Below are 27,140 nucleotides of genomic sequence, written 5' to 3'. Positions count from 1 at the left end.
CAGCCCCGGCCCCCAGGCTGGTGGGGATGAAATACAAGGATGCTGGGTGGGCTGGGCGTGGACATGCTTTCCAGCTCCTGCTGAGGACTATTCCTTGGTAATTGTGATTTCTGTGATCGGCCGCCTCAGCTCATGGGGAACGCCGGCGCTCCAGCCCCGTTCTGAGCCGGAGAAAGTCAGTGCTTTCGGAATCCTGGTAAAAATAAACGTGTGTACATAGCACTCTGCTGTTTACTAAGAGGCGCGCAGACCTTCCCTTGTTGAGGAGGGGCAGCTCCGGGCGTCTGTTGGTCTCCCCATATCCAGGGAGGAAAGGAGGTGTGCTCGGAGGCCTGAGGTCCTGCTCGGGGCTGACAGTGTGTCCCCAGGGCCCCCGATCCCAATCTGGGCCCTTGCTCCCAGGCCGTGGGGTTGAAGGCAGCTGGAAGATAAATTACTGCCGTGCCCCACTCCTCTGGTGACCTGGGTGGAGAAGTGTTTCCCCAAGGATGCGAACCCAGAGCGCTGGTGCCCAGGGAGGTGCACCATGAGGGCCTCAGGGTCTCCCTGCCCCAGAGTTGGGAGCCGCTGCTCTTTCTGCCTGTCTTCCAACTGGAGCCACTTTGCTGGGTGGCACCAAGGCCGCTGGGAGGCTTGCCCACAACCAGGGCACTCCGCTTTGCTGGCACAGACACATGTGTGCACCCAAGAAGGCAGCCTCACTCCCTCACCATGGTCACTCCCTGATCCCGGTGGGCAGTGTCTAGGATGCATCTTGATCTCAGATGCCAGACATCCACTTACAAGGCAGTTTGGGGAATGAGGGCTGCCCCCTCCCCGGGGAAGCCTTCGGGTGGGCCCACCTGTCTTCTGTCCAAGGCAACTTTGCCCGAGGCCCCCCAGGACTGGTCCTGTATCCAGACCCCCCGGGGGCCCCCAACCACCAGAACACCATCCTCCCAGACTCCAGGCAGCTTGCCCGCCACCCCCTCAGGCCCAAGGGCCTCCCTGGGCCCCAACTTCTTCTTCACTCTCAGTGTCTCTGACCTCTCTGGCTCCATAGCACCTGATCTGGTGGACTGTCATCCTTGCACATCTGTCCCCAAGCCCGGGGGTGGGGGGTCTGTGCTGTCACCCACCCTCCTTTCCTGTCTCATACACTCACTCAGCACTTACCTGTCTGGCTCCCGCTCTACCGCCGGGGCTTGGGCCCTTTGGGGGATGGGGCAGACAGCCCTGCACGTGGACAGTGACGCACCCAGGGCCTTACGTGTCCAACTCTCGCTTGCCTGGGCCCGTGGATGGGCCTGTGGTAGAGGGGAGGGCTCCGTGGCCTTTGTCGTGTCTTTTGCTGGTTTGGCTTTGCAGGGTGGCCCAGCTGCTGTGAGGCAGGGCCCAGGGAGGGCTGGAAGGGTCCCTAAAGTCCATCTTCGGGCAGTCATTTCTGCCTAAGGAACAGGGTTTGGAGCCAAACCTGAGCCCAGCACAAACTCCTCCAGGCTGGCCTCTGCAGACACCTGAGAACTAAAAGTTGGGGGCCAGCCGGTGACATCCCTGTGTTCCTATGGCTGAGTTCTTGGTTTCTCCAAAGAGGGGAGGAAGAGGAAGAGGAAGGAATGGGAGGAGGGAGAGACCGAGTCAGGTGCCCAGGGGGAGGTGCTAGACCTCAGAGCAGAGGGCAATCACAGAGAACTTTCTGGAGGTTGCAGCATGAGTAGTCAGTTCTCTCTGCAGAGAAGGATGAGAGTGAGTCGGGGTGCTACACCAGGGCTATGAGCCCCCATGGGACTGTGCAAAGGTCCCTGTGGTAGGTGTGGGAGAAATGGTGCTATCGGCCAGCTGGCCTGGGGGGGCTTCAAGTTCAGGCTGGGTCCATGCTAGGCGAAGGGATGTCTCAGGTCTGGGAGCTTTGGTGACAAGGAAGCAGGCCCGTCACTTGCACCCTTTTCTGCAAAGCCCCCAGCAATGCATCCCGTGCCATCTGCCCCCCCCCCCCCAGCAATGCACCCACTCCTGCTGGAGCAGCCATGGTGCCAGCTGGAGCGTGTGAGGAAATAGACAGGCGCCCAGAGTGGGAACAGCAGGCCATGGAGAGAGTGTCTAAACACAGGGACTATGTGGGGACCGTCTTTTATTTTTAGTCTGAAACCGGTCCACCCTGCAGCATCGTAGAAATGGCTCACTGGGCCGGGCCCTCAGCAGCAAAATCTCATTACTCACCGGTCACCTCGGAAATAAGCCCTTGGGGCCTCAGTCTGCCCGTCTGCAGATGGGGCGGCGGGGACAGGACCAGCCCTCCTGCCTGGTGGTCAGCTCGGTGCCTGGCCGGAGGCATCTGGAGGGCCTTCTGGGTGCGGGGAGGGGCCCCTCTCCAGACAGCTCTGTAGAGACCACACGGGGGCAGGAAATCAGCCAGTCTGCTTCAATTCCCCCTGATGATGCCCATGTGTCATAAGTGCCAATTAGGAGAGCAAGAGAGGCAAAGGCTTTGCCCCAGGGCGCAGGCTGGTGGGAGGGTCACCTGGACAATTGAATTCCCCACCAGACAAATGTGATTAGCAGTGCAGCCTGGGCCCACCCCCTGGAGGGCCAGGACATAAATGGCCCTGTGGGGTGGCCGGGCTCACGCGCAGCCATGCAGGTCCCCAGCCCCAGCGCGCGCGAGGCGGCCTCCATGTACGGCACAGCGGTGGCCGTCTTCCTGGTCCTCCTGGTGGCCGTGCTGCAGGGCTTGGCCCCCCCCGAGAGTCCTCTCCCCTACCGAATCCCCCTGGACCCCAAGGGGGACCTGGAACTCTCCTGGGATGTCAGCTACACGCAGAAGACCATCTATTTCCAGCTCCTGGTGCAAGAGCTCAAGGCTGGGGTCCTGTTTGGGATGTCGGACCGTGGGGAGCTGGAGAACGCTGACCTGGTCGTGCTCTGGACCGACGGGGACAATGCCTATTTTGGGGTAAGCTGTTTTCCACTCCAGCGCTCCTGGCCTTGTCCCTCCTCAGCCCCTGCCCAGCCCTCATCCTATATCCCACTGCTCCCACCTTGACCTGGCCAGGGAAGCTCTCCTGCCTCTCGGGTCCTGTTTCCCCTGATCTCAGCCAAGTCCGTGCCCCGAAATCGGGGAGTCTGGGGGACGCCCATCTGAGGACAAAGTGGGAACTAGATGCCTTTTGTGGTTTCTGACCATGAGGGCAGGCCCCCCACCTCCCCCGCCGGCACCACCAACACCCAGCACACCCCTGCTGGCCTAGGGGTTTCATAGGCCCAAGCGCAGCACCGGGTATGCACACCCGCTGCCCAGGACGCAGCACTCACACACCTGATTTGCACACGAGGGTGAAGCAAGCAGGTGTACCCCCCACCCCAGTGCCCTCGCCGCATGCAGAACAAACGTACCAAGCAGACCTGAAACAGGATATGTTCTTCACTCCCTGCCTCCAAAATTGACCCCTTTTCTTACTGCCAAGTGCAGAGAAAGAGAGAAGCTTCCCTCCAGACCAGAGGTGGAGAGGCCTTGGGGTGAAGGGAGGTGCCGGGGGGCAGTCACGTGCCCTGAGCCGCCCCTCCCACCTTTTGCCCCACATGGGCCTGGCCTCCAGGGCCTCTCTGGGGATGAAACCCACCTGTCTGCACAAAAACAGACATGGGAGGGTTAAACTTTTTTTTTCTTTTTAAGTTGGGGTCACTTTCTTTATGTGTGAGCCGAGGGGCTCTTCTTTACGTGACTTAAACGGGGGCTCCTGCCGAGGCCAAGCTGGGAGTCAGGGCTAGTGCAGTCAGCGCCTGGCCCCAGGACTCGGTTTCTTCATCTGAGGAGCGGGGACAATAATCCTGCTCTACCTTTTTTTGGGCTGTTGTGAGTTCAGGTGAGCTGACAATGGCTGGTATTTCTGGAGCTTAACTGTGCTCTGTCCAGCCCCCAGCACAACTCAGCAGATGCTAGAGCCTGATGCTTGGGGCCACCCGGGTAAGAATGGGGTGCAGCTGCCAAGTTGGGGTCCAGATCTGGTCTGCTGGGCAACACGATCGCCCCCCACACAAGGATGCTCAGTGGCTCTGGCGGTGGGGGTGGGGGTGAGTCACAGCCAAGAAAAACCTGTGGCAGCCCCAGCTCTGAACCACCCGCCACTCCCAGAGGAGCTCCCGGGGCCCCTGATTCAGGAACTCTAGCTCCTCTTGGGGCAGCTTTTCCTGGCTGCCAAGAGAGCCAGGGTGACTTCGCCCTCCCGCACACAGCAAGATTAATTTGCACAACAAATTCCTGTGCAAACAAATGTCAGACTTGTTTTTCCTCTGTTAGCCATATGTTCAACAAATATATTCTAGATTTCCAGCTGAAGTAGCAAACTAACTTTCTGCCTCTGTTTGAAATGAGCCCTGCAAATTAGTAGTGGCCCTGAGCAGGAGCTTCACTGTCGTGCTTTCCTCTAGGGGAAATTTTGCAAGATCTTTTGCAGGCTTTTTGTTTTGTTTTGTTTTTTCTCAAGGAAATGAAGAAAATATGCTTCAGGCCTGGATACAGGGTTAAAAAAAATTCTAAGGCCAAAGGATTGTGGTGGTCCTGAAGGGAAACAGAGTTCTGTGGTGGGGGTTCCAGGGGATTGGGAGGGTTCTTCCCTTCCTCCCAGCATCCCTTGCACTGGGCTGAAGGGCCCTGGACGGCTGGGCCTGAGAGTCAGGTACGCAGGAGCCCGAGCAGTGAGGGGGTGGGTAGGGGAAGGCCGAGGGGGGCTACATCTGCTGCCTGCTAACCCGCCCCAGGTGCATTTTCTCCCTGGGCCTCAGTTTACCCTCTCCAGGCAGGGCCAGGGCTAAGCAAGGGGAGCAAGATGCCTGGGGCACAGTGTTTATGATGGAGCCCACTCGCAGGGGTGTGCAAGGTCTGGGTGGGCACTGGGGAGAGACTGCCACCTTAAACCCCCCAACTGGTCTCTCCCTGGCTTTTCCCATCTGGCCTGGTCTCCCTGAGTCCCCTTTCGAAGGCTCCATGTACTGTCACGACCCCTCCCTCTGCAGACCAAGGGGAGCGGTACTTGTCCAAGGCACCCATTCCCAATCATGGCACCTTCTTAGCAATACAGATTCCTGGGTCATGCCCAGAGGTCTGGAACCGGCCTGGGGATGGCTTCTCCGAGCACACCATCTTGGTACACTGGCGTGTCCAAGGGCTGAGTCTCCATCCCAGCTCTGCCTCTCGCCTGGGGGCTCAGAGGTCTGTGGAGAGATGTCCCTGTCCCTAACCAGCCCCCATGAATCCTGGCTGGCATTTGAGAGCCCAGCCTCAAGGAGCAGAGGAAGCAAGTGGGATTAGAGCTTGACTCAGCCATCTCCAGACAGACTTGGAAAGTGAGAGTGATCCTCTCCAACCCCAGGAAGACCCTCGGGATCCACAGAGCTGGGAGCCACACTGTGAGCAACCAGCCTGGAGCTCCGGCCCTGCTTGCTTGGCCCTGGTGTTCAGGGTTGTAACCTGTCTCTGCAGGATGCCTGGAGTGACCAGCGGGGACAGATCCACCTGGATTCCCAGCAGGATTACCAGCTGCTGCGGGCACAGAGGACCCCGAAAGGCCTATGTCTACTCTTCAAGAGGCCATTTGGCACTTGTGACCCCAAGGATTACTTCATTGAGGTGGGTGGTGGCCCTGTGTGCTCAGGAGATTGTGGAGCACCCCTACCTCCTAAGGCAGCATCCCTAGGCCCCTTATGCACAGAGAGAGAGCCAGGGAGGGATCTTAGAGGCGCTGGGTGGGGACAAGAGACCAACTCTGCTGTCAGCATCTGGTCTTTCCAAGCACTCCCAGTTGACATGTAGTCGAGATGTTTCTAGATGCAAGTCCTGCCCTGAAGCCTCTCAGATTGGGACCACAGTGATCTTGCCCCCTACTCTCCTTCTGGTTCATCATTTCCAGGTGGAATTCTGAAAAGAGCCCAGGAGGCCTGGTTTCACAAACTACCCTGTTGTCAACGGGCTGTGAGGCTTGGGCCAGGTCCCTTCCTCCTCCAGACCTCCTTGGTTGACCTGCCCTATAAGGTGCAGGAGAGAGTGGGATGACCTATAAGGCCCTGGCAGCTCTGTCTAGGAATTCAGAGCCACAGAAGACCTGAAACACCATAGGCTTCCCGCACTGCTCCAACACACCTGCTCAGGAAAAACAGCCCAGCTTGGCCTTGATGATAAAATGCTTTTAATTTCCTGGTGCACTTGGATGTTGGTCACCGCGTGTAATTTTTGAGATATGACAGTGACCAGCTGTCCGTGTGCCAGACAAGGAGATTGAGGCCCGACAGAGGGGCTTGCTCGGGGCCCCATGGCATGGGGCAGAGCCAGACCCCAGGTGTCCTTCCCACAGCTCACGAAGTCCTCAATTCCTAACCCACCGTCCCCGTGGATGAGGCAAAGATAGGCAGAGGACCCTCTCCAAGAATTTTGCTTGGGGTGTAGCCGCTGCGCACAGGCTCTCAGCCTAGAGCCTTGGGGCTAGGGGTGGGGGTGCCTCCCTCCTGGGGCTCAGATGTATCCTCTGGTGAGAGGGGGTCACAGGGGCCCTGGGTTCGGGCAACCATAAACTCAGAGGGCCAAGGGGCTGCCCACCATGAACACAAACACACATGGACATGCATCGGTGCCCAGAAAACCACGAAAAGCATTTTTAGGACCACATCCCACACACAGGTACAGGCTCACGTTCCTGGCAGCACAGCGGGAGAAGGCCAGGCCGGACTCCTGCGTCCTTGGGTCTGTCTGTGACCTCTAGCACAGCATCCACTGGAACCTTCTGTGTCTACACTGTCCAGCACCAATGGGACAGCTCAGCTGTCCAAGCTCTGTGTTACTGTCGAGAAGCCTCCGTTTGGGGGGTTTTCCTTCATAGGGGCATCAGCTCCTCCACCGAGCTGACCCACACCTGGTCCCCAGGGCCCCTGGGGGCGGTGGAGGGGACAGTGTCTGAGGGGGGCCAGCCAGTCTGGCTCACGGGGCAGCCCAGCAGGGGCTAGCTGGGCAGATACTTCACAAATGTAGATAGAAGGTATTTGTAAATAAAACATGTATTTGTTGCCCGGTGCCAGCTGTGGGCCAGGGGCTGAGTAGCCGGGGATGGAATCTCAGCTGGGTCCAGGGGGAACCTCAAAGGCCCCCGCCTTCACAGAAACGAGAGCCAGGCATGTCACTTGCCAGGTGAGGTGGCAGGGACCTGGCAGCGCCCGGCTACAAAGGAGACCAGCTCCGGGGGGTTGGCATGTCTTGGCTGCAGGATGGCACCGTCCACCTGGTGTATGGGGTCTTGGAGGAGCCTTTTGGGTCGCTGGAGGCCATCAACACGTCGGGGCTGCAGAAGGGACTGCAGAGGGTACAGCTGCTGAAGCCCAAGATCTCCATCCCAGCCTTGCCGGAAGACAGGCGCACCATGGACATCCAAGCCCACAACGTCCTGATCCCCAGCAAGACCACGTACTGGTGTCACCTCACCAAGCTTCCACAAGACTTCCCCCGGCACCACATCGTCATGGTACCTGGGGGGCAGCGGGTCCCGGGGCCTCGTCCCATCTCTGCCTCCCTCCTGCAGCCACAGAGGCTGCCAGAGAGATGTCCCTGACCTGGAGAGCCATCCATGGTCCAGCTTGGACCCAGGGCCCTCTTCTTACCTGAATCTGAGGCACAGTCCTAATTTCCTGCAGCCACTAGCATGCTCTGACCCCCGTCCCCCTGCCCCCCTGCACACTCCCCACCCTCCCAGTGCCCCTGTGCCCCAACTTCCTGCAGCCACTAGCATACTCGGACCCTCTGCTCACTCCCAGCACCCTTGTGCCCCAACTTCCTAGATGGGGCCAAAGGACACTGATGTTTAGACTTCTTTGTCTTTCCTTGGGACTAGAAGGGCCGTCTGTCAGGCCACATCCCCTTCCATGAAAAAAGCAGCTCAACTCACAGCTCAATTGCTCTAAACACCCACCCAGAGATATAAGGCGAGGACAACAGCTGTCGGATGCCCCTGTTTTCCTGGCCCTGGAGAAGGGGAGGTGGGGACTCATTCCATCTCCCCAACAGCGCTTTCACACCGTAGTATTGTCATCCCTGTTTCCAGGACAGAAAGTGCAGCCCAGAGAGGTGGTGTGAGTGCTCGAAGTCACACAGGGGTGGCCGCCCAGTCCCCTGGGCTCAGGCCTAGCCTCAGGGAAGCCTCTCTGTCCTTGCCCCGGCCATGGCCACATTCCCACGAGGACAGCTGTCTTCCTGTCCCCAGTTTATTGAGAAATGGCTCCCCAGGGTCCTCACACCCTTCGCTCTGGAGCTCTTGTGGGCTTCTGGCAGATTCTGTGGGGTTCTGGGTTGGTGGTACCCCCTTCAAAGCCCCAGAAATGCCCCTGGAAATTGTCTCCCTTAACCCTCCCATTTTACAGATGGAGAAGCCGAGGCCGGGGTGGGGGGAGCCGCTGGCAGAGCCCCCTCCAGGGGCTCCAGGGGGCGAGCAGGGGGGCGGGCGGGCATCAAAGGCCCCAGGCTCAGTGCCCTCCCGCCCCCGCCCCAGTACGAGCCCATCATCACCAAGGGGAACGAGGCCCTGGTCCACCACATAGAGATCTTCCAGTGCACCAACCAGTTCCAGAACATCACTTCATTCAGCGGGTCCTGTGATTCCAAGGAGAAGCCCCAAGAGCTCAAAGTCTGCCGCCACGTGCTGGCCGCCTGGGCCCTGGGCGCCAGGGTATGTGTCTTATGGCCCCCTGCAGTTTGGGGGCCCCGGCTCCTCCGCACCTGTGTCCCCTCACCTCCAAGCAGGGGCCCCAAAAGGTGCTTGCAAAGCCACCAGAGAGGGCCCAACCCCACCTCACTCCAACCACCACCTCACCTCACCCCCCACCTCACCCCCACCCCCACCTCACCCTACACCCCACCTCACCTCCATCCCCCACCTCACCCCACCCCCACCTCACCTCCATCCCCCCATCCTCCCATCCCCCCCATCCCCCTATCCTGCCCACATCACCCTATTCCCCCAACATTGTCTGTGTCACAGCTCTTGGGCCACGAAGGCTTTTCCGAGCCATTGTGGCTTTTCTGTAAAAATGCAAAATGTGAGCATAGGTACTTTGTGAGTTTTGATCTTGTGTTCCCCCTGGAGTTGGGGGTTTGTGCACATAGGGGTCCCAGCTGGTGGGTGGGCTGGTAGTGAGCTGCCTGTCCTCCGGAGAGCACTGTTCTAATCCCATTGCACGGCCCCCCACACCGCCCACATCCCCCATCCTGGTCTGGGAGGAGCCCCTTGGGAGACACCAGCCTGCCTGTCTGAGCTGCACCTAACACCTGTCCTGTCCTCCTCCCCCCGCAGGCATTTTACTACCCAGAGGAAGCAGGCCTTGCCTTTGGGGGCTCCAATTCCTCCAGATTTCTCCTTCTGGAAATTCACTACCACAACCCGACGAATATCCGAGGTAGGGAGTTCTAAGTGTGCATCTGCCCCTGCCTCCATCCTCTCCTCAAGCCTTTGGGCTCAGACATGTCTGGTCTGGAAGGTGGCTGGGGTATCTGCTTGGCAATGGACTGCCGCCCCGTGGTGCAGCTTCCTCATGTGACCCACGGCAGTGCGTGTTCCTCTCCAAGGCACCAGTGGGCTCCCTGGAGCAGGGCCCAGCCCGCGGGCTCATTGTTGGACCCCAAGCAGTGGGTGACCCTGGCAGGGGGACCCCCCACACACACACCCCTGCAGCATCCCAAGGCTGGGAGAGCTCTGGCATGCAGCTCTCAGCTGCATGTGGGCACCTGCGTGTGTCCGAGGGCTGCCACCAATCTTCCTGGCATTCTTGCTGGCAAGCACCCACTGCCAGGTACCACTTCCAGAAAAGGCAGCCAGGGGCTTCTTGCATGCCCATTTGCAGATGAGGAAATTAAGGCCCAGGGATGAAGGATCCCCCAGCAGGGCCCCAAAGGGAGTAGGCGGTGCCAGGAGATCTGGGTCTGGGCTGGCCTTGACCTCAGTCACACAGCCGTCTGGGGGCCTGAGCCATCAGGAATCACTTAGATGCCAGTTTGGTTGGAGTCCACGTGGCCCACCTTCCTCCCCACACCCCTTCCCTGCTCTGTAGTAGGGTCAACACGTCCAACGTGCTGTCCTGGTTCCCTGGGATCCCCACTTCTGTGACTGTGCAGGAACAGGGCCCCCGGTGGGAAGGAAGGCAGGTGCAGGCTGCCCCACAGCCAGCGAGGCCCCTGCCCGGGAGCCCCTGCCAATGGCCTGACCCTTGGGAGGCACTGCCTCCAGGATTATCTTTAAGTCAAAGGAAGAGCCCTAGCTCAACTGAGGGCCTTTCTGGCTGTGTACCCACCACCCTCGTCCCCCTTCTCAAAACCCATCACAACAGAGCAATTGCATGCTTGTATTGGAGCTTCTGTATGGGATTTTCTATCCACGTGTTTTGGTGTCAGTGTTGGCAAACAGGCTGTGCTTGGGGGCTCCTCTAACTGACCCCCCGCAGGGGCCTGGGACTCCCTGTTGGAGAGGCGTCCGGGGCTGTCATTGATTAGTGAGGTCTGCCCCATGCTGCACTAGCTGCAGGATCACCCTGGGCCTGCAGGTGGACAATAAGAGTGGATCTTTAGGATGGTGATGACAGTTGATTCGGGAGCAAAAACACCAGCCTCTTCCACCACATGCGGCCACATGGCCCCTCTCCCTCTCTCTTTCTTTAAAAAGGGTGCATATTTTCATTTGTAGAAGGAAGGAGCAGAAAGTGCTCAAGAGATGAGCGCGGGAGCTCCACGCTGGGCCCTAGCTGGTCCCTCTGAAGCCATGTGACCCTGGCGGGGGGACCCCCCCTCCCCCACAGCAGTCCCAAGGCTGGGAGAGCTCCGGCACGCAGCTCCCAGCTGCATGTGGGCACCGGGATGTGCTCTGCCGAGGGCTGCCAACGATCTTCCTGCTGGCGGCATAACTAATACTTTCTGCCGCCGTTGGAATTATCTACAGCGTGCACGGGGACGGGCATAAGTCAGCTGGGGCTTTAGCATGATAGGGGATTTATTGCTCGTTTAAAACCTGAAAGCAAATGGATTTTTGAAAACTCCTTAAGCATCAGGGAGGTCTGGCTCTCCCTGATTATCTAGTTATATTTATGGATCCTTTGCCAAATATAAGGATGCTCTGTCACTTCACGAATCTGGAGATGGGCCGCTTGGCTATAAATATCAAAATGCCACAATTATTTCATTATTTAATCCCCATCTGAATTTTAACCAATTGCATCTCCTTTTTATTATTATCCTCTGATGTAACTGGGCCCAGAGATACAGAGGCTGAGTTTGGACATTGCAGGGGTGGGGGCGGCTGGAGGAGGGAAGCGGGAAGCAGAGGCAAGAGTGGGGCGTTCTTGGCTCCACCTTGGGGCGAAGGAGCAGAGACCTGACACTTTCTGGACCTGTGGTCTCGAGCAGGCTCTTCATCTCAGGCTGAGAGACTCGGTTTCCTCATCTATAAGGTGTGTGGTGGGGTGAGCCTCCGGTTACATGGGCTCCCCTGCCTGTGCCCCAGCTCCCCTGTGCATTCTGAGACCTCAGCTCCGGCCTGAAGCACTCAGGGACTCGGCAGGGGTAGAGCCAGGCGACTGGCAGCCACGTGGTTGCGTGGCTGTGCGTGTGGCTGCCAGCATCCCTGACCTTGGCCATCAGCTTTGTGTGACTGCCCGGAGGCCTGTGCAGGGAGCTTCTGGACTCTCCAATTAGAAAAGGGCAAGAAGAACCAGCAGGTGTGGCTGGGCTGCGATGGGCAGAAGCACTATGCTCTCCTTTGGAGGAGCCCAGAGAGGGACAGTGACTTGTCTGAGAGCACACAGCATACCACTGCTGAACCAAGTGGAGTCTGGGCTGTGCAGGAGCCAGGGGGTAGAGCACCTACTGGGTGTCCCTTGGGTGCCCTGGGTGTGCCTTGCGCGGTGGTTGTCAAAGGAGCAAAGTGGGAGAACTGAGAGAAGGATGTGTGGTAGGTGCCTCTTGTCGACCTGAACGTGCAGATGCGCCTGCCAACCCACCTGGGCTGGGGTGGGGGGTGCTGAGACTCCCCTGCGAGACGGGGCGGCTGCGGTGTCCTGCCCCCCTGTTTGCACAGACGCGTCCATGGGTTGCCCTGCAGGCGACTTCCGGTCAGATTCCCTCAAGGGGAGGAACACGCCCTCTGAGGTGTCGCCGGCTTCCCGGGTCTCCCAGACCCCCCTGCAGGCAGCTCAGCCCCACTGAGTCCACGTGCTGGGTTTTAGTTACCCGCCTTTATGAAGACTTTGCAAAGCATCCTCTCAGTTTTCGTAGAAACAGTGGCTCCTTGTTCCCCTGTGGGTGTGCCTCAGAGCGCCTGGCACAAATAGGTGCGGGAGCGGAGGCCGCTGGTGGGAGCAGCTGTGGGGTGCCAGCCTGGCTGACACTGGGGGAGTGTCTGCGGGAGCTGGAACACAGGGCTGACCTGCAGGGGTCACCTCGCCCCCCTCTTTCTCTCCCCCAGGCCGCTATGACAACTCAGGCATCCGCCTCCACTACACGGCCAAGCTGCGGCACTTCAACGCGGGGATCATGGAGCTGGGGCTGGTGTACACGCCCGTGATGGCCATCCCCCCGAAGGAGTCGGCCTTCGTCCTCACCGGCTACTGCACGGCCAAGTGCACCCAGGCGGTGAGTGGGGCTGGGCCAGACACCTCCCCTCGCTCGGCCTGGCCACCCAGCTCAGGTCCTACAGGTGGTGACCAAGGAAGGGCGGCTTCGTGGCTTTGGTCACCGCACCCCACAGCTGCACTGCGGCCCTCCCTCCCCTATGGCCATCCCCCTTTCCATGGGCCTCCTGCTCCAGCAATAGCCTGGCTCCCACCTGGTCTACACCACACGCCAGCCAGCGCTTTCTCGCGCTGCATTTTAAACTACGCTTTCATTCTGTGAGTAAAATAGACACGCACTGCCCACCAACAACACAGGCCCTGCAGCTACAGATAGAGCCCCCCCGTCACCAGCAGCACCCACTCCCCTGTCCCCCAGACAGCCACAGTATAAATCACTACGTGCCCTTCCTGACACGTTGTGTCCAAAAGCAAACACAATGAACAGGAAACATTTGTCCTGTGACTTGCCTTTTGGCGGCCACGCGCCCTCGCCCAGCACGCTTTCACCGCGAGCCAGGCCAGTGAGGCAGGGGGGCGGGGCACTGTTCTCAGGGCCCTGTGACGGCAGGTGGGGTGCAGGTCGTTACATAAACCCCAGAGCAAATAATGGGGGTTCTAGCTTCCAAAGGAGCAGTACAGATTCCCCAGAGTCTGCGCCTTTGGGGCTCCCCTGCTCCCCCCAGCCCCGCCTCTGCTGCCCTGCCCTGCCCCCTAGTCGTCGTCGTTAGTTTGCAGACCTCTGCCAACTTCTCACCCGTGGGGAGAAGGCTGCACGGAACTCCTTGTACACCAGGAAAACGCTTTATCAGGTAGATTCCAGAAACTGCTGCACACAAGAGGACAGGAGTGTCCCTTTGAATAAATCTCACAAAACACCCTCCAGAAAGCTCATCTGATACTTCTCCCCACACACAGCACCAAGCAGGTGCCGGGAGCCCCACCTCTGCCCACCCCCACCCCCTCACCACCTTATCAATATTCTAAATATTCCCTCAATTGCCTGGAAAATCATTTCACTGTTGTCCAGTTTGAATTTCCCTGATTAAATTGTAGAGACTGAGCATCTTTTCATCGTCTCTTGATGGACGTTCCTTCCTACGAATGTCTGTTCATGACCTTTGTCCGATTTTCCCTGAGGCTCTTCCCTTGTCTTGCTGTTGGCTTCTGGGGGTCCTTTTTATCTTATGTTTGGGAATGTGCCAACGCTTTTTCCCACGCTGTACCTTTGCTTCCCACAGCGCCCCGCTAGGTAAGTGCTGACACCTCCTTCTGCGGCCCAGGACGCGTGCTCGCTGGCAGGTGCCGGCGCGGAGTAGAGCACGGCCTTGCGTGACCCCTTAAGCTCTGCCCACGCCACAGGCTGATGAGCGGAGAGTGGATGTGGCTCTCCAGTGAGCTGCCTCTCCACGTGGACCTGCTCTCCCCGTGGGCTCCCCAAGTGTGCAGGCCCCCCCACCTCCATTGGGCGAGCAGGCCGTCCTCGAGCTGAAGAGAGATGGAGCTATTAGCCACACAGGAGATGAGCTCCTTTTCTCTGAGGCCAGCCTCTGTGCTCTTACCCATGTCCCTATGTCATGTCTCCTGCCACATGAAAGGCTCCGTGGTCCCAGCCTGGAGCTGGGGAGGGACCTCTCAGGGCGCACCTGGGAAGGTGGCCCCGTGGTGTTGGGAGCCCTGGCCAGGGGAACACCTTTAGGCAGCCTGGGCTAACAGACCTGCCTCCAAATGCTTTACCAAGAGGAAAGAAAAAGAACTCGACGTCCTCTTCTCTCCGGTCAAACAGTGAGTTCTTCTTGAAAATCGCATCATGTGGAATGCTCGTTGAAGGGACAGCACGGAGTCAGGTCTTGCCTCTCCTTTAGCAGATCACCAGGGGGCCTGCAATCGGCAATCGAAAGGCTGGCATGGTCGAGATTTCCTTGTCAAAAGGGACAATGGGCGATCCCAGGACAAGTATAGCATGTGGTGGGACCAGGGCCCCAGGGCAGCGCACCTCTGTCCACTCGTCAGACACCCACATCTTGGGGCCAGCGCCCAGCTTCCAGGGCCGTAGACAGCGAATCCCAGGGTCCCGTGAATAAGCAGAGGCCCCCAGACCCCGCTCCCCATTGTCACAGGTGTGGCTGCATGGTTTCCCAGTCCTCAAATCGTTGCAAGGGGGCCCAACATTTCTGCGACGCCGGGAGCTGGACAGCAACGGGTGGAGGGCACGGGGGAAAGCATCCAGTGACATCAGCCGATGTGCAGAAGGCTTGGCCACCCGGGACCACTCAGTGACAGGGCCACGGTGGTGGGAGCTCGCTGAGCTGCAACAGGGTGGACGACATGGAGCACAGCGCAGTGGCGAACAGTCAGGGAGATGACAGGTGTGAAGGAAACGCTTGAAGCGTGAGATCCACTTTAGGGAATGTTTTGTCTAAACAAAGCTCACGTGAAGTAAGGGGGAGCCTCCTCTCCCCGGGAAGTCACCTTACGCCCTAATGGAGCAAGGTGTCTGTCTTGATGTGACGACTGGCCCATCTCTTCCCGGAGCCAGCTGACAGTCACCGTGGTCAGCGCCACGGCTGTAAGACAATGGAAGGTCTCCTGGGGCGTGTGCAGGAGACACAAGGTCATGCCGCAGGGCAGCTGAAGGGCCTGCTGGACAGGACAGCCTGGCCCCAGACCTGAGCCTGCAGAAAAGAGGTCACACTGCGCTCGCCTCGGTGGCCTCTGCCCGTGGAGGGCTCCCCTTAAAGTCTGTTGAGCAAATGAAGAGTGGACTGAGCAGCCTTCGGGGGCTCCAGACTGAAGGAAGCACCCCCCGCCCCCTACGAGCCTCTGGGGGCACCCGACAGGGCTGCTCCTTTGGAAGACCAGGGCTGTGACGGTGACAGGGGCTGTGACAATGACATCACTCTGTGGGCAGCTCAATCCCTACTGAGTTTCCAGAGGGGGACTTAGCTGTCCAGGGGGAAGGACAAGGCTGGGCAATGCAGACATTCTGGGGAAGCAAACTGGGTCGTATCCATGGCCTGTGGTCGGTGCCCGCAGCCTCCGCGGGAGGGCGGGACCCAGGGTCTCCCACGTGCCAGGCTCTGACTCTGCCATCCCCTGCCCTGCAGGCCCTGCCTCCCTTAGGGATCCGCATCTTTGCCTCTCAGCTCCATACACACCTGACCGGGACAAAGGTGGTCACCATGCTGGTCCGGGATGGCCAAGAGATAGAGATCGTGAACAGGGATGACCACTACAGCCCTAACTTCCAGGTAGGGGCTGCCTGCACCCAGCTGCAGGGCTGTGGACCTGGGAGCACCCCTGTGCTGGGTTCCCCTCCTGGGCCAGGCCCTGACACTCACCTGAGAGCACAGAGCTGCCAGCCCTTCCCTCCTCGGGGACTCAATCCAAGGGGAGGGGACTCTGGGGGTAGATTCCAGTATGTGGCTGATTGAAGAATTTAGTGGCCCAGGCAGCCCGATCGTAAAGTCTGTCCTGGGTGCCACCTTCTTGTTGTGATATCTTCCTGGCCAGAGGCCACGCTCGGCCAGACCTGGCTTCCCCCTCGAGCCCCCTCAAGGGCACCCCCCTCACCCCCTGCCCCGGGAGCACAGCCCCAGAAAGCAGGGCAGGAGAGGCGGCTGGGAGCTGGATCTGCAGACCTCTGAAGTCTCCTCTCTGTCCACCCAGGAGATCCGCATGTTGAAGAAGACTGTGTATGTCTACCCGGTGAGTGCCCACTCAGGAATGGGGAGGCCGGGAGCGCCCCTCAAAGGAGAGACTGAGGGAGGTGGGGGATGACAGAGGCCGAGGGAAAGTTCTTCCACGCCAGGCAGGGGCTGCGAGACTCTCCAGGACGTCACAGAGAGGCCTCCCGGGGACCCAGCAGGCAGCACCGGGGTGATGTGCATCCTCCCACCTGATCAGCTGGCCACAAACCCTGAGAGCTTTAGGGAGAGACAAGGGCCTGGGGAGTGTCGCTGGTGAGGCCCCTGATCATGCAGAAGGGGAACCCCAGGTCAGGTGGGGCAGGAGCTGATGATCATGCAGTTCACTCGTGGGTTGTGACATGGCCAACCAGTCTGTACAACGACTATCCTGCCTGCCTGTGACCTGTGGGCTAAGGAGCCCCAGGAGCCAGCGAGTGGTCAGTCCCTGGGGACACCCAGATTTTGGCCCGCACATGTGGGGGCCCAGAGGCCACCACGAGGTTCCTCGGGAATGGACCAGTGACCACGTGCCATGGCATATGTGGTAGTTTGGTCAAATGTGGGACAGGCCCAGGGCACCTGTCACCCCGAGGTGGGCAGGAGCTGATGACCGTCTATTGGCTTGGCTCCCCAGGGGGACGTGCTCATCACTTCCTGTACATACAACACAGAAGACAAGAATGAGGCCACTGTGGTAAGTCACCCTGACTTTTCCCTGCTGCCTGCCCACAGAGTATGTGAGGCCTGACGGCGGTCCCATTCGGAGCTTCCTATGCTTTCATGAGGATGAGTCTTTTTTTTTTTTTTAAAGATTTTATTTATTTATTCATGAGAGACATAGAGAGAGGCAGAGACACAGGCAGAGGGAGAACAGGCTCCCTGCGGGGAAGCCTGATGCGGGACTCGGTCCCAGGACCCCAGGATCACGCCCTGAGCTCAACCCCTGAGCCAACCAGGTGCCCCCAATGAAGACAAGTCTTGAGTCATCACCTAGCATGTCGGTTGCCGGAGGGAGGGGGGGTGCCCTCTCTCATTCATTCAATAAACCAGTGGTCCCTGGACCAGCCGCCACAGCAGCCCCCCTCCCCCCCAACAGGGAACGTGGTAGACACCCAGACTCACAGGCTCCATTCCAGACCTTGCGTCAGACTGTGGGTGGTGGCCCGTGGCAGTCTGTGGGTCTGTGGTCTGAGAAGCTCCCCGGGCTGTTCTGACACCTGCCTGGGTTTGAGAGCCTCTGCGGTGAGTGCATCAGCACCTGAGTGCAGATGCCAGGAAGAAGGGGGGGGCAACGTGGGGGTGGGACAAGGTGAGTGAGTGCCCCGCAGAGGGGAGGATGCAGGAAGGCCCCAAGGCCCCAGAACATCCTCAGATCTTCGCTCACTGTCGATAGCCAACATCCACAGGCTGCAGAGCCCCCACCTTGACACCATCCCCTTTGAGGCTTCTCACAAAGACCAGGTGTGTGGTGGCCTCTGCTCAGCAAGGGTGTGACATGGATGCGTTTGGGCTGCGCTGTGGGTAGCCCAAGAGGAGGGTCCATTCGGGAGGCACCACGTCCTCAGGGCTAGCCCCCCAGTGGCTGCCCACGGTCACCCAGCCGGCTCGATCTGGAGAGTGAGAGGCAGCGCTGCTAATGGCCATGCGTGGTCGGCCAGTGGGCACCAGCCTCAGCTGTCCTGGCAAAGAGACCAGCGGCTAACAGAGGCCTGCTACTCGCTTGTTAATCATTAACGGCTCGCCCTATCCAAGCTGAGGGACCTCGATGCCTCCAGAGGACCCTGTGAGGCGGTGCCACCGGGAAACAGTGAGGTGGAGCCACCAAGAGCCCTCAGCTAGCAGGTGGCAGGGCAGTTCCGGGCACCAAAGCCACACATGCCGCCCCTCAGTACAGAGGCAGGACAGCAGGGTCTCCCCATTCTGCAGGTGAGCCCCCTGGGGCCGAGGGCGGGAGGGGAGGTGCTTGCTACACCCCCCCAGGGGGGGCCCACTCCCAGCTAGCGCCACTCCCACGGGGGCCCTGCCCCCCGCTCTCCCTGCCTTATGGAGGGAACTGGCCTCCTGTCCTGGGTGTTCAGGCCGGGTGAGCACGCCCATGTCTCAGATGCCAGGCTCTTCAGGCCGAGGCCCCAGCTGCCCCCTGCTCCCTCCTCTCAGGGACACCTGCGAGGCAGGACCCAGGCAGAGGGCAGCTGGGCGGCTCCCAACAGGCAGGCAGAGCTTCCCCAACCCCCCACCCCCACCCATCTGAAAACCCTCGCACCCGAGAGAGAGAGGCCTGTGCAGTGTGGTTCCCACCCCAAGATGAAGACAAAGGGACAACTTCCAGGAGCACAACTTTCCCGGGGTCAGGATTCTATTTTGGGGTCCAAGGCACAGAGCCCTAAGAGGCCCCAGAACAGGAGGAGAGATGAGATCCTCCCCATCTGAGGCCGGGCTGGGCCAGGTGATATGATCTGCAGGGCCTCCGAGGGCCTGGCAAGCCAGAGGACAACGTGGGTGACACTGTCCAGTGGGGGCCACACAGGAACCAGACAGATCTACTCAGGGGACATTTCCCATGTAAACGGGCCATCCTCGAGCAGCGTCTACACTGGGATGGGGGCTGAGGTGAGCCCTCAGCTGGACTCTTTGCTGTCTTTCTGCTGTCAAGAGGCAGATGCTTCTCTTCTCTTGAACACCGCCGCCAGCCAAATAGCCCCCCAGACCCACACCAATGGTCACAAGGAGCTGGGAGCCCAGGATGCAGCAAAGGTGGGCCAGAGGCACCCACCCTGTACCTGCCCTGCACCCACCCTGCCCTGCTGGGGTCTGGGCTGGCTGTTGTTCTCTTGCCTGGCCTCTGCTGTGCAGGGTGTCCTCCACCCAGCTCCTCCTGGGTCTAGGCTCTGAGACCAGAGCCAGGACCAGGGAATGCCCACTCCACCCCCTCCCACATGACAAAGCGGCAGGGCTGCCGTGAGACCGCTGCTGTGCAGGCCTCTGGCCACCATCTCCCCTCAAAGCCAGGTTCCCATGGCATGAGGGGAGGCCTCCCCATGCCTGGCCAGGGTTGAGAGGCTGTGCCTCTTCCCCTCCCTGGGACTCAGTTTCTGTACCCATAAAATGAGCACACTAATACCCCCACAGCTCACCCTGTGGTCGTTTCCTTCCTCACACTGTTGCCACCTGAGACCTGTGTGTCAGCTGACTTATTCGTTGCCTGTCTTCCCTCTGGAGGAAGACGGGATCCCATGGAGGCAGGCATTCTGCTTGCTCAGGATGCTAGCAGGCCCCGCACCGTGAACGAATGCAGTGTGGGTCCTGACGGGCACCTTCCCCCTGTTGCAGGGGGGCCTGGGGACCCAGGAGGAGATGTGCGTCAACTACATCCACTACTACCCGCAGACACAGCTGGAGCTCTGCAAGAGCCATATAGACCCCTGCTTCCTGCAGAAGTATTTCCACCTAGTGAACAGGTGACAGCTCCGCGGGCGTGTGCCTGCCATGCCCTCCGTCCCCGAGGCAGGGTGGGGGGGGGGCGATCAGAGGAACCCCAACATAGGAGGTGCTTGTCCCTGGGTAAAAGTGAGGAATCCAGGCTGAGTTCTGGGAGCAGCCGTGCCTCCATTTCCCTCTGAGAGCCGAGGTCAACATCGCTAATCCAGCCCCATACACTCTTCCAACCAAGCCTGGACTTGGCCCAAGAAGCTCCCTCGGCCCAGCCCTGGAGTGGCCCTTCCCAGCCCCTGCAGGGGACTCAAGAGGTGAAGCTGATCAGCCATTGCAGGCGAGGAGCCACAGCCTAGACAGCACTTTGGTGGCAGCAGGGCCAGGGAGGTGTCACCCACAGCCACCCCACCGGCGCCGCCACAGCTGGGCTCTCTCCTCCCTCACCAGGTCCAACCTAGGGGAATACTGCACCTGCCCTCAGGCTTCTGGCACCACCTGCCCTCAGGCCTCTGGCACCACCTGCCCCCGGGCCTCCGTCCCCGAGCAGTTTGCTTCGGTTCCCTGGAACTCCTTCAGCCGAGTGGTGCTCAAGGCCCTGTATGACTTCATACCGGTGACCGTGCACTGCAACAAGTCCTCAGCCGTCCGCTTCCCGGTACGCGGCTCCGTGGGTGGGTTGGGAGGCGCCCGCAGCAGCAGCAGGACGCCCTCAGCCCTGCCGATGCTCACCCAGCAGCAAGTCCCGCGGGGGCCTGCCCCTCTGCGCCCCCGGCCTCACCCAAGTCCCCAGCACCAAGCGACAGGGCTCCACCCCAAGTGCTCACTCAACACGGCTGGAGAAATCAGGTGACGGCAGACAGGCCCAGACAGACACCCGGCCTGCAGATGGGAGAACTGACAATACTGCCGGGCAGGCCAGGCTCCCTGCTGCTGGGCCACATCACATCACAGGGCTCATCTCGGTGGTGTGAGGGGGGGCCAGCAGCTCCCCCAGGGCCTAAACACAAAGTGCAGGGGGAGGGGCAGGTGAGAAGCCAAACAGGCTGAAGCTGTCGGCGGGCTTGTCTCCATATCTGGGACCTGCTGGGATTCAGGGGCATCTCATTTATTCCTGAGTGAGCCAGTGAGGAGCTGTCAGTGGAGGCTGGGCTGGTGCTGAGCAGGGGGGCGGGGGACGGATCTGCAAGCCTGCTGGCCTGGGAGACACACTTCCTGCAGGCATTTGGGAGCCAGTTTACGTTCCCAGCACCAAGGGTGGGCCTGAGGCTGGCTCGCGAGGGCGACCTGGCAGGGACATCTGACGTGGTGCAAAACATGACATTTGGTGCAGCCTTGTTGGGGAGGAGGGCTACGAACTCAGCCCGCACACAGGGGCTCTGATTGCTTTATCCGGGTGGCAATTGAAGCGAGGGGCAGGCAGGAGAACACCAGGCCAGGACGCCCAGGTAGCAGCTGGAGGGGAGGACAGTGCGTTCGGTTTGGGGCACGGTGAACTTGAGGGCCAAGAACCCAAGAGGTCATGGGAGAAAGTAGCTGGGAAGGCAGTGCCTCGTCTCACCCCTCTGGCCTCAGTTTACCTCCTGGTCCTTTCCATACAGGGTAAATGGGATCTGCAACCCCTGCCTGAGATCATCTCCAAGCTAAAAGAGCCTACCCCTAGGTGCCCAACCAGCCAGGATCAGAGCTCCTCCAGCCTCACTGTGGTCAACATCGGTGGGGGCAAAGTTTGAGTGGGGAGCTGTCTCTCACTCCCTCTTCCACGCTGTGGCTGTGGCTCACATCAGCTCCGTGCACCCCCATCCTGTGAAGACCCCTGTGGAATAGCTCTGCCTGCCCAGGATGAATGGGCTGGGCCGAACCCCTGCCTGAGACCATGGTCCATTCTAGCCTCCACCTCTCAAGGACACCCCACCCCTGCAAGGCCGAGAGGGTCCCATGAGAGTTTCTTATCAACCCACCCGGGACTGGGGTGACCCACACCTTCCCCACACCAGCCTTGGTGGTCTGGAGTCCAGTGTGCCCCTCCACTGTCCCCGAAAGCCCTGCCTATCTCGCTGGGAGGGGCTGGTCCTGGGAGATGAGCCATGCCTGGCAGTGGGGCAGCCCCCTCAACGCGGCCTCTGCATCCCCAGCCCCTGCCGATGGCGATCTGTGTTGCTGTGGGTACACGTGCTACTTAAACATCTCCCTGCAGAGTGGCTCGTTTGTCACAGTGGGCGTCTTCTCTGCCACGGAGGCAGGCCCGCCATTTAGCTAGTTAGAGATTTGCCTGGGGAGATTGCTCCCTTGCAGGGTAAATAGATATTTTCGCCCACCTCAAGGGAAACGCTAACAACTCTCACTGCCACTAAAAGATGAGTCGGCAAAGACCCAGACAAGGATCTGGGTGCCAGCTCTTTGGGGAAATGGAAGTACCAGCTCTGGGGCAGGGGGGTTATTTTTCTCAGTGGTGGTGGAACCTAGTGGTTAGCAGACCAGGCTCCAGAATGAGGCCTGCGTTAGAGGCACTGCTCCAACTCTTACTGGGGGTGTTAGAACATCCCCCTCCCTGACCCTCAGCTCTCTCACCTATGAAGCAGGGCCTGTGCTGTCCGGGTGAAATGAGCCCATGAGGCTCATACACGGGCCAGTGCCCAGTGATGGCAGTGCAGGGTGGCGCCGCCCCCACAGGAGAAAGTCTTGTCTGGGCTTCCCTTCCATGGAAGCGCCTCGCGCCCCTCTGGGCTGCCTCCCATCTAAGGCCAGGCCTGGCTCCTGGATGGTTTCTGCAGGGAGTAACAGATGCAACTCCGTTCAGCCAGTTCAGCAGAAATGCTGCAGGGCCTCCAGGGGAGCGAGAGGGTGATGGATGGCCCCCCCACACACCCGTCCTCCTGCCTCGGAAACCGTCGGCTAAGCGGCTGCCTCTCCTGGAGCCACTTCATTATAGACGCGGACAAACGGGCCCAGACGCTCCGCACTGCGTCGTATAAATCACGGCTTCCCGCGCTGTAAGTCACAGGGCGTGATCGCTGTGAAATGCCAGGCCCCGACGGAGGCTGGAGAGCCCGCCGGTCCTCAGTCATCTTTATAGCTCCGGGTGACAGGTGCAGGAAAAGCCCCTCCCTGCAGGACAGGCCTTGGGAGGATGGCCCCGAGCTCGCCCAGCCTCAGGCCTTCTTCATCAGGTCCAGCGAGACCCCTTCCCTCTGACAGGGAAGACTGCCAGCTGGGACAAGGGTCCCGGTGAGCCCAGAGTTGTGGGAGAGGGTGCCAGGGAGACCCACAGGCCAGGCCACAGTGGGCCAGCCTCCCACCCACGGAGCCCTTCCTGACCACCATCACTTCGTTCCTGAGCCCCCCACCCCCCGCCAGGCACTTGCAGCCTTTAGTCTCCCCTAGAAGAGAAATGTCTCACCCAGGATCCCCCAAGGATTAGTGGTGATGGGGAATCACTCAGTTCCAGAAACTTCCACTGCCCACGGGGCTAGGACCCCTCCCCACACACTTCACTCACTCTCACCCTCTCAGGCTGGTCGTCCTCTTGCCTCTGGGGACAGCCTGTTGTGCTCCTCCTGCAGGGACCCCTGCCCATACCCTGCCCACCCTGGCTCCCGGCACCCACAGCCCTGCCCCAGCAGGACGACTGCATCCCTGCTCCTGCTAAGAGCTGCCGCTGTGAACACACTGGTTCTGGGCCAGCACGCCCAGCAGAGCCACAGCACAGCTGTTTCTGCTCCCGTTGACAGGAAGGGAAACTGAGGCGTACAGACCTACAATTAGGTGCATGGTCCCATGGGGGACTCAGCAAGTGCACATGGGAGGAACCCTTTTTTACCCAAAAACAACCCTCCAGGGCCAGCGCACTACCTTGGCAAAGTCCCTCCAACAATCCTCCAGGATCTTCTGACCTGTTGGCTGGTGAAAGAGCCAGGGTCCTGCAGGCTGCGTTCCCGTTCTCTCTGCTGTGTGGCCCCTGGGCAAGCTGCTTTCCTCCTCTGGGCCTGTCGCCCTCGCTGCCCACGGAGGGGCAGGCGCTGCTAAGGTGACAGCACCCATCAGTTGTGCAGTGCCCCAAGTGCCGGCCTGAGCTATGCTCTCCCAGGATCCACTTTGAGAGGGCCTGGGGGTGGGGCAGGTCGGCGTTCTCATCCATAGGCTCAGAGCAGAGCAGGGGTGTCTGCCTGAGCTGGTCCCCGCGCGGCACGGCTCTGCTGCCTGGTGACTGTTAGTCTCATGCAGCCGCTCAGGCTTAACCTTCGACGAATTAAAATGATGCAAAAGAGAACATTTGGGTTTTTCGGTCACACCTGCCACATGGGAAACGCTACACAGCTACCTGTGGCCGTGGCCACTCTGCCACCGGGCTGGGCCGCCCCAGCCTCGCTGAGCTGTGTGGGCGCGGGGAGCCGGGGAACAGGTGCACCTGACAGGCGGTGGGGGGCCCAGTCTCCTAGGCCTGCACAGAGCATCTGGGCCATCACAGGGGTGCCAGGATTTTCCACGGGGGCATTTTGGCAGGAGCCGTCTTGATGGTTAGGTATAATCCATCACACTACGGATGGTTTGGCACCCCCTGGCCCCCCAACACCTGCACCCCATGCAAAGCATCAGCAGCACACCCTGTTGTGACCAGAAGTGCCCATGGGCCTGCAAATGCCCGGCATGGACAGGCACGGAACACTCTCTGCTCCTCCCCTCCCACCGCCAGGCTGTTAAAGGGTCTCTTGGTCCCAGCCCCCACCCACATGTGCCATCGTGCAGACAGACACACCAAGCTTCAGGGACCCCTGGGTGCTCCCACTGTCTCCACTGCAGCAAAAGACAAAGCTTCTCATTATTGCACAGCAGCCCCTCCTTTCGTCCCCTCCAGCCCTGGTAACACGCACTGAAAACCACAATCTCCCTGGGACATGCACTGTTCGTTCTATTTTCTCCCCACATACCCACCCGGCCTCACGCACACACTCCACACTTGCCTGCATTTTCAGGAGGCTCTGGGATGGAAGGCAGCCCAAGATGTCCCAGGAGTCCCAGGCCAGAAACCTCTGTTATTGTGGAAGATTCCTAACAGGGACTTGGGGAGCCTTCAAGGGAAGATTCTAGACTAGAATCCAGGAGGCCCTGGCTCCCTTCTCAGGAACTTCAGAGAGGCTGGGTCGTGACCCCCTTGAAAACCCAACCTACGTGGGCCCAGAATGGACCTGAGAGCATCACGACTGCCCCCAAGGTGGGTCCCCTGTCCCTCGTCCCCTTCGTCCCTCTGGTCCTGGGTCTTCTGCTACCACCACCTCCCTCTCCTTCCTGCAGTCTGACATACTCATCCGATCCCAGCTGTGGAGCAGGCCCTACAGTAGCCTAGGCGCTGGGGCTGGACTCGGTTCGTCCTCCTACCTGCATTCCAGCCAGGGAGGAGACACCCAGCCAACATGCACTTGAGAAACACACAGTATGTGGATGGTGGCGAGCAGCAAGTAGATCAGGAGAGGGAGCAGGGTGCACAGGTGGCCAGCAGGAACTGTCTTGTTGACAAAGGAGAAAGTGACCTGAAGGACCTGACGAGGGGAGTCCCATGGATGTCAGAGAGGATCTTCTGGAACAAGGAAGGGCCGTGCAAAGGGCCTGAGGCACCAGCAAGGAATAAGGAGGAGACCAGTGTGGCTGAGCAGACTGGGCAAGGGTGATGGGAGGACAAGCGTGAGGCCGGAGAGGCCGTGGTGGGGAGGCCATAGCCCACAGAGGCTGGCGCAATAACCAGGGGCAGGGTGTGGTGATGTGGCCCAGGGAGGTAGCCATGGAGGCGGGTGACAGGGTGCCAGATGCCCTGACACGTTCTGTCTTTCCGCCCTTTGTCCTAGGCCCAGGACCTTTGCCTCTGTTTGGGGACCTTTGCCCTCTGTCCTTCTCCCAAGTCAGGAATGGAGGCTTTGTCCTGGGCTTTGCTCCTGCTCCTTCCTCATCTGACAGACAGGGTCTCTTCTGGGTGGGGGAGAGGAGTGGGGGAGAGGGGAGGAGGGGGACAGGAAGGAGGGAGGAAAGGGGAAGGGATGAGGAGGAGGACAGAAAAGAAGGGAGAGGGGAGGAGGGAGAAGGGGACGGGAGGGGGGACAGAGAGGAGGGGGAGGGAGAGGAGGGGGGATGAGGAAGAGGGGATGGGGGGAGGGCCGCCCAAGGTAGAGGCTTAGGGCCCAAGGTGGCAGAGCTGGGGGGGGCCTGGGTGCTCATGCAGAGCTGGGGGGGGCTTGGGTGCTCATGCAGAGTGGGTGACCTGGTCAGAGAGGGGCTCCCAAGTTCACCCCCATTTACAGGGTTAGCACGTCTGCAGGGGTAGCCTCAGGCTGTAAGCATTTAACCAGGGAGCCCGCAGAACGGAGGTGAGAGTGTGGGGCATGTGCTGAGCCGCTGTGCTGGGGTTTCATTGGGGAATCAGGGGGACAGTGGCACCCCCCTTCCCGCTGGGTGGAGCTGCTGGCTGCCGCCCTGCCTGATGGCACCCCGGCAGCTGGTGGCCAAGCTCCGCCCGGCCCTTCCCGGCCACCAGCATCTGTTCCTCCTCAGGACTGGATGCCCCATTTTCTCCCTTTTGTGAACTCTGGGCAAGGACTCTTGGAGGAGTCAGGACCTTACGGGGTCCCAAGGGTCTCCCGCTGGGGGCATCCCCAGGCTGAGGCAAAGCACAGAGTAGTATGACTCTGCCCCCCACTCCCCTTTGTAAACCGGACAGCTGAGGCTCAGGTGAGGTAGGACACTGGGTCTCGTGGCAGGTCAGGCCCACCCCAGGACCTTAACATATGATGGACTTGTTGTCTACGACCACCTCTGGTGTGTTTCTGGTGCCACTCTTTCCCTGACGCTTCCACTGTCCCTTCTGTCTGCCATGCTGGAGGGAGGAGGGCACGTGCCAGCTCCTGGCATGTGAGGCATCTGGGAAAGGAGGGAGCAGGGATTCACCTGTGCTTTCTCCTCCAGGGCCTTTGGTCGGTCCTCACTGGGGAGGCGGGCACCTCGTCCCTGCCAGCCGGGCTCCTCCCCACTTACCCCTGGAAGACCAGAGGCAGCGTGCTGGCTGCTCTGGTGCAAATGCCCATGCTGTGTGCAGGGACCAGGGCCCCGAGTGGTCTCTGATGGTGCAGGACAGCCCACCGCATAGACAGGACCCTGCCCTCCAGAGGGGCAGGGTGCCCCCTGCACCCTCTGAGCCCCAGGGACTGCCGAGGCCAACACACAGGCTGAGTCTGAGGGAATGGGGGCCTCCTCTCTGCTTGTCTGACCCCAAGCCAAGCTCAGCCCAGCTTGCCCAGAGTTCCCGACGGGCAGCGCTCGGGCACCGTGAGGGTCACAGAGCTGCTTGTCCGGTAAAACCTTCAAGATCATGCAGGGCAACAGGTGACCAGATGGAGGGCAAGGAGGGACTGACCCCGGGGCACTGGGAGG

At 60.1% G+C, this 27,140-nt stretch overlaps 1 protein-coding gene across 2 annotated transcripts in view; it reads left to right on the top strand.

The window, feature by feature from the left end:
- The first annotated feature begins 2,594 nt into the window (after window positions 1-2,594).
- Window positions 2,595-27,140, top strand: part of DBH (dopamine beta-hydroxylase) — a 61,862-nt gene continuing 37,316 nt past the window's right edge. Inside the window, exons 1-12 of one of the 2 annotated variants that reach the window (XR_013354001.1) lie at window positions 2,595-2,932; window positions 5,459-5,605; window positions 7,230-7,484; window positions 8,505-8,681; window positions 9,306-9,408; window positions 12,462-12,628; window positions 15,714-15,857; window positions 16,276-16,314; window positions 16,930-16,989; window positions 19,626-19,753; window positions 20,175-20,382; window positions 21,326-21,880. Coding sequence is in view for 1 of the 2 variants with exons in the window: in XM_077851291.1 (XP_077707417.1) it covers window positions 2,615-2,932; window positions 5,459-5,605; window positions 7,230-7,484; window positions 8,505-8,681; window positions 9,306-9,408; window positions 12,462-12,628; window positions 15,714-15,857; window positions 16,276-16,314; window positions 16,930-16,989; window positions 19,626-19,753; window positions 20,175-20,382; window positions 21,326-21,457 (1,878 nt within the window). In the remaining variant the exon portion in view is untranslated. Of the gene's footprint in view, window positions 2,933-5,458; window positions 5,606-7,229; window positions 7,485-8,504; window positions 8,682-9,305; window positions 9,409-12,461; window positions 12,629-15,713; window positions 15,858-16,275; window positions 16,315-16,929; window positions 16,990-19,625; window positions 19,754-20,174; window positions 20,383-21,325; window positions 21,913-27,140 lie in introns of those variants that run through there. The other variant, XM_077851291.1, reaches the window with a different exon arrangement.

The sequence above is a fragment of the Canis aureus genome, chromosome 16, assembly GCF_053574225.1.
Source record: "Canis aureus isolate CA01 chromosome 16, VMU_Caureus_v.1.0, whole genome shotgun sequence".
Taxonomy (NCBI): domain Eukaryota; kingdom Metazoa; phylum Chordata; class Mammalia; order Carnivora; family Canidae; genus Canis; species Canis aureus.
This window is presented reverse-complemented; position numbering and strand designations above follow the sequence as displayed.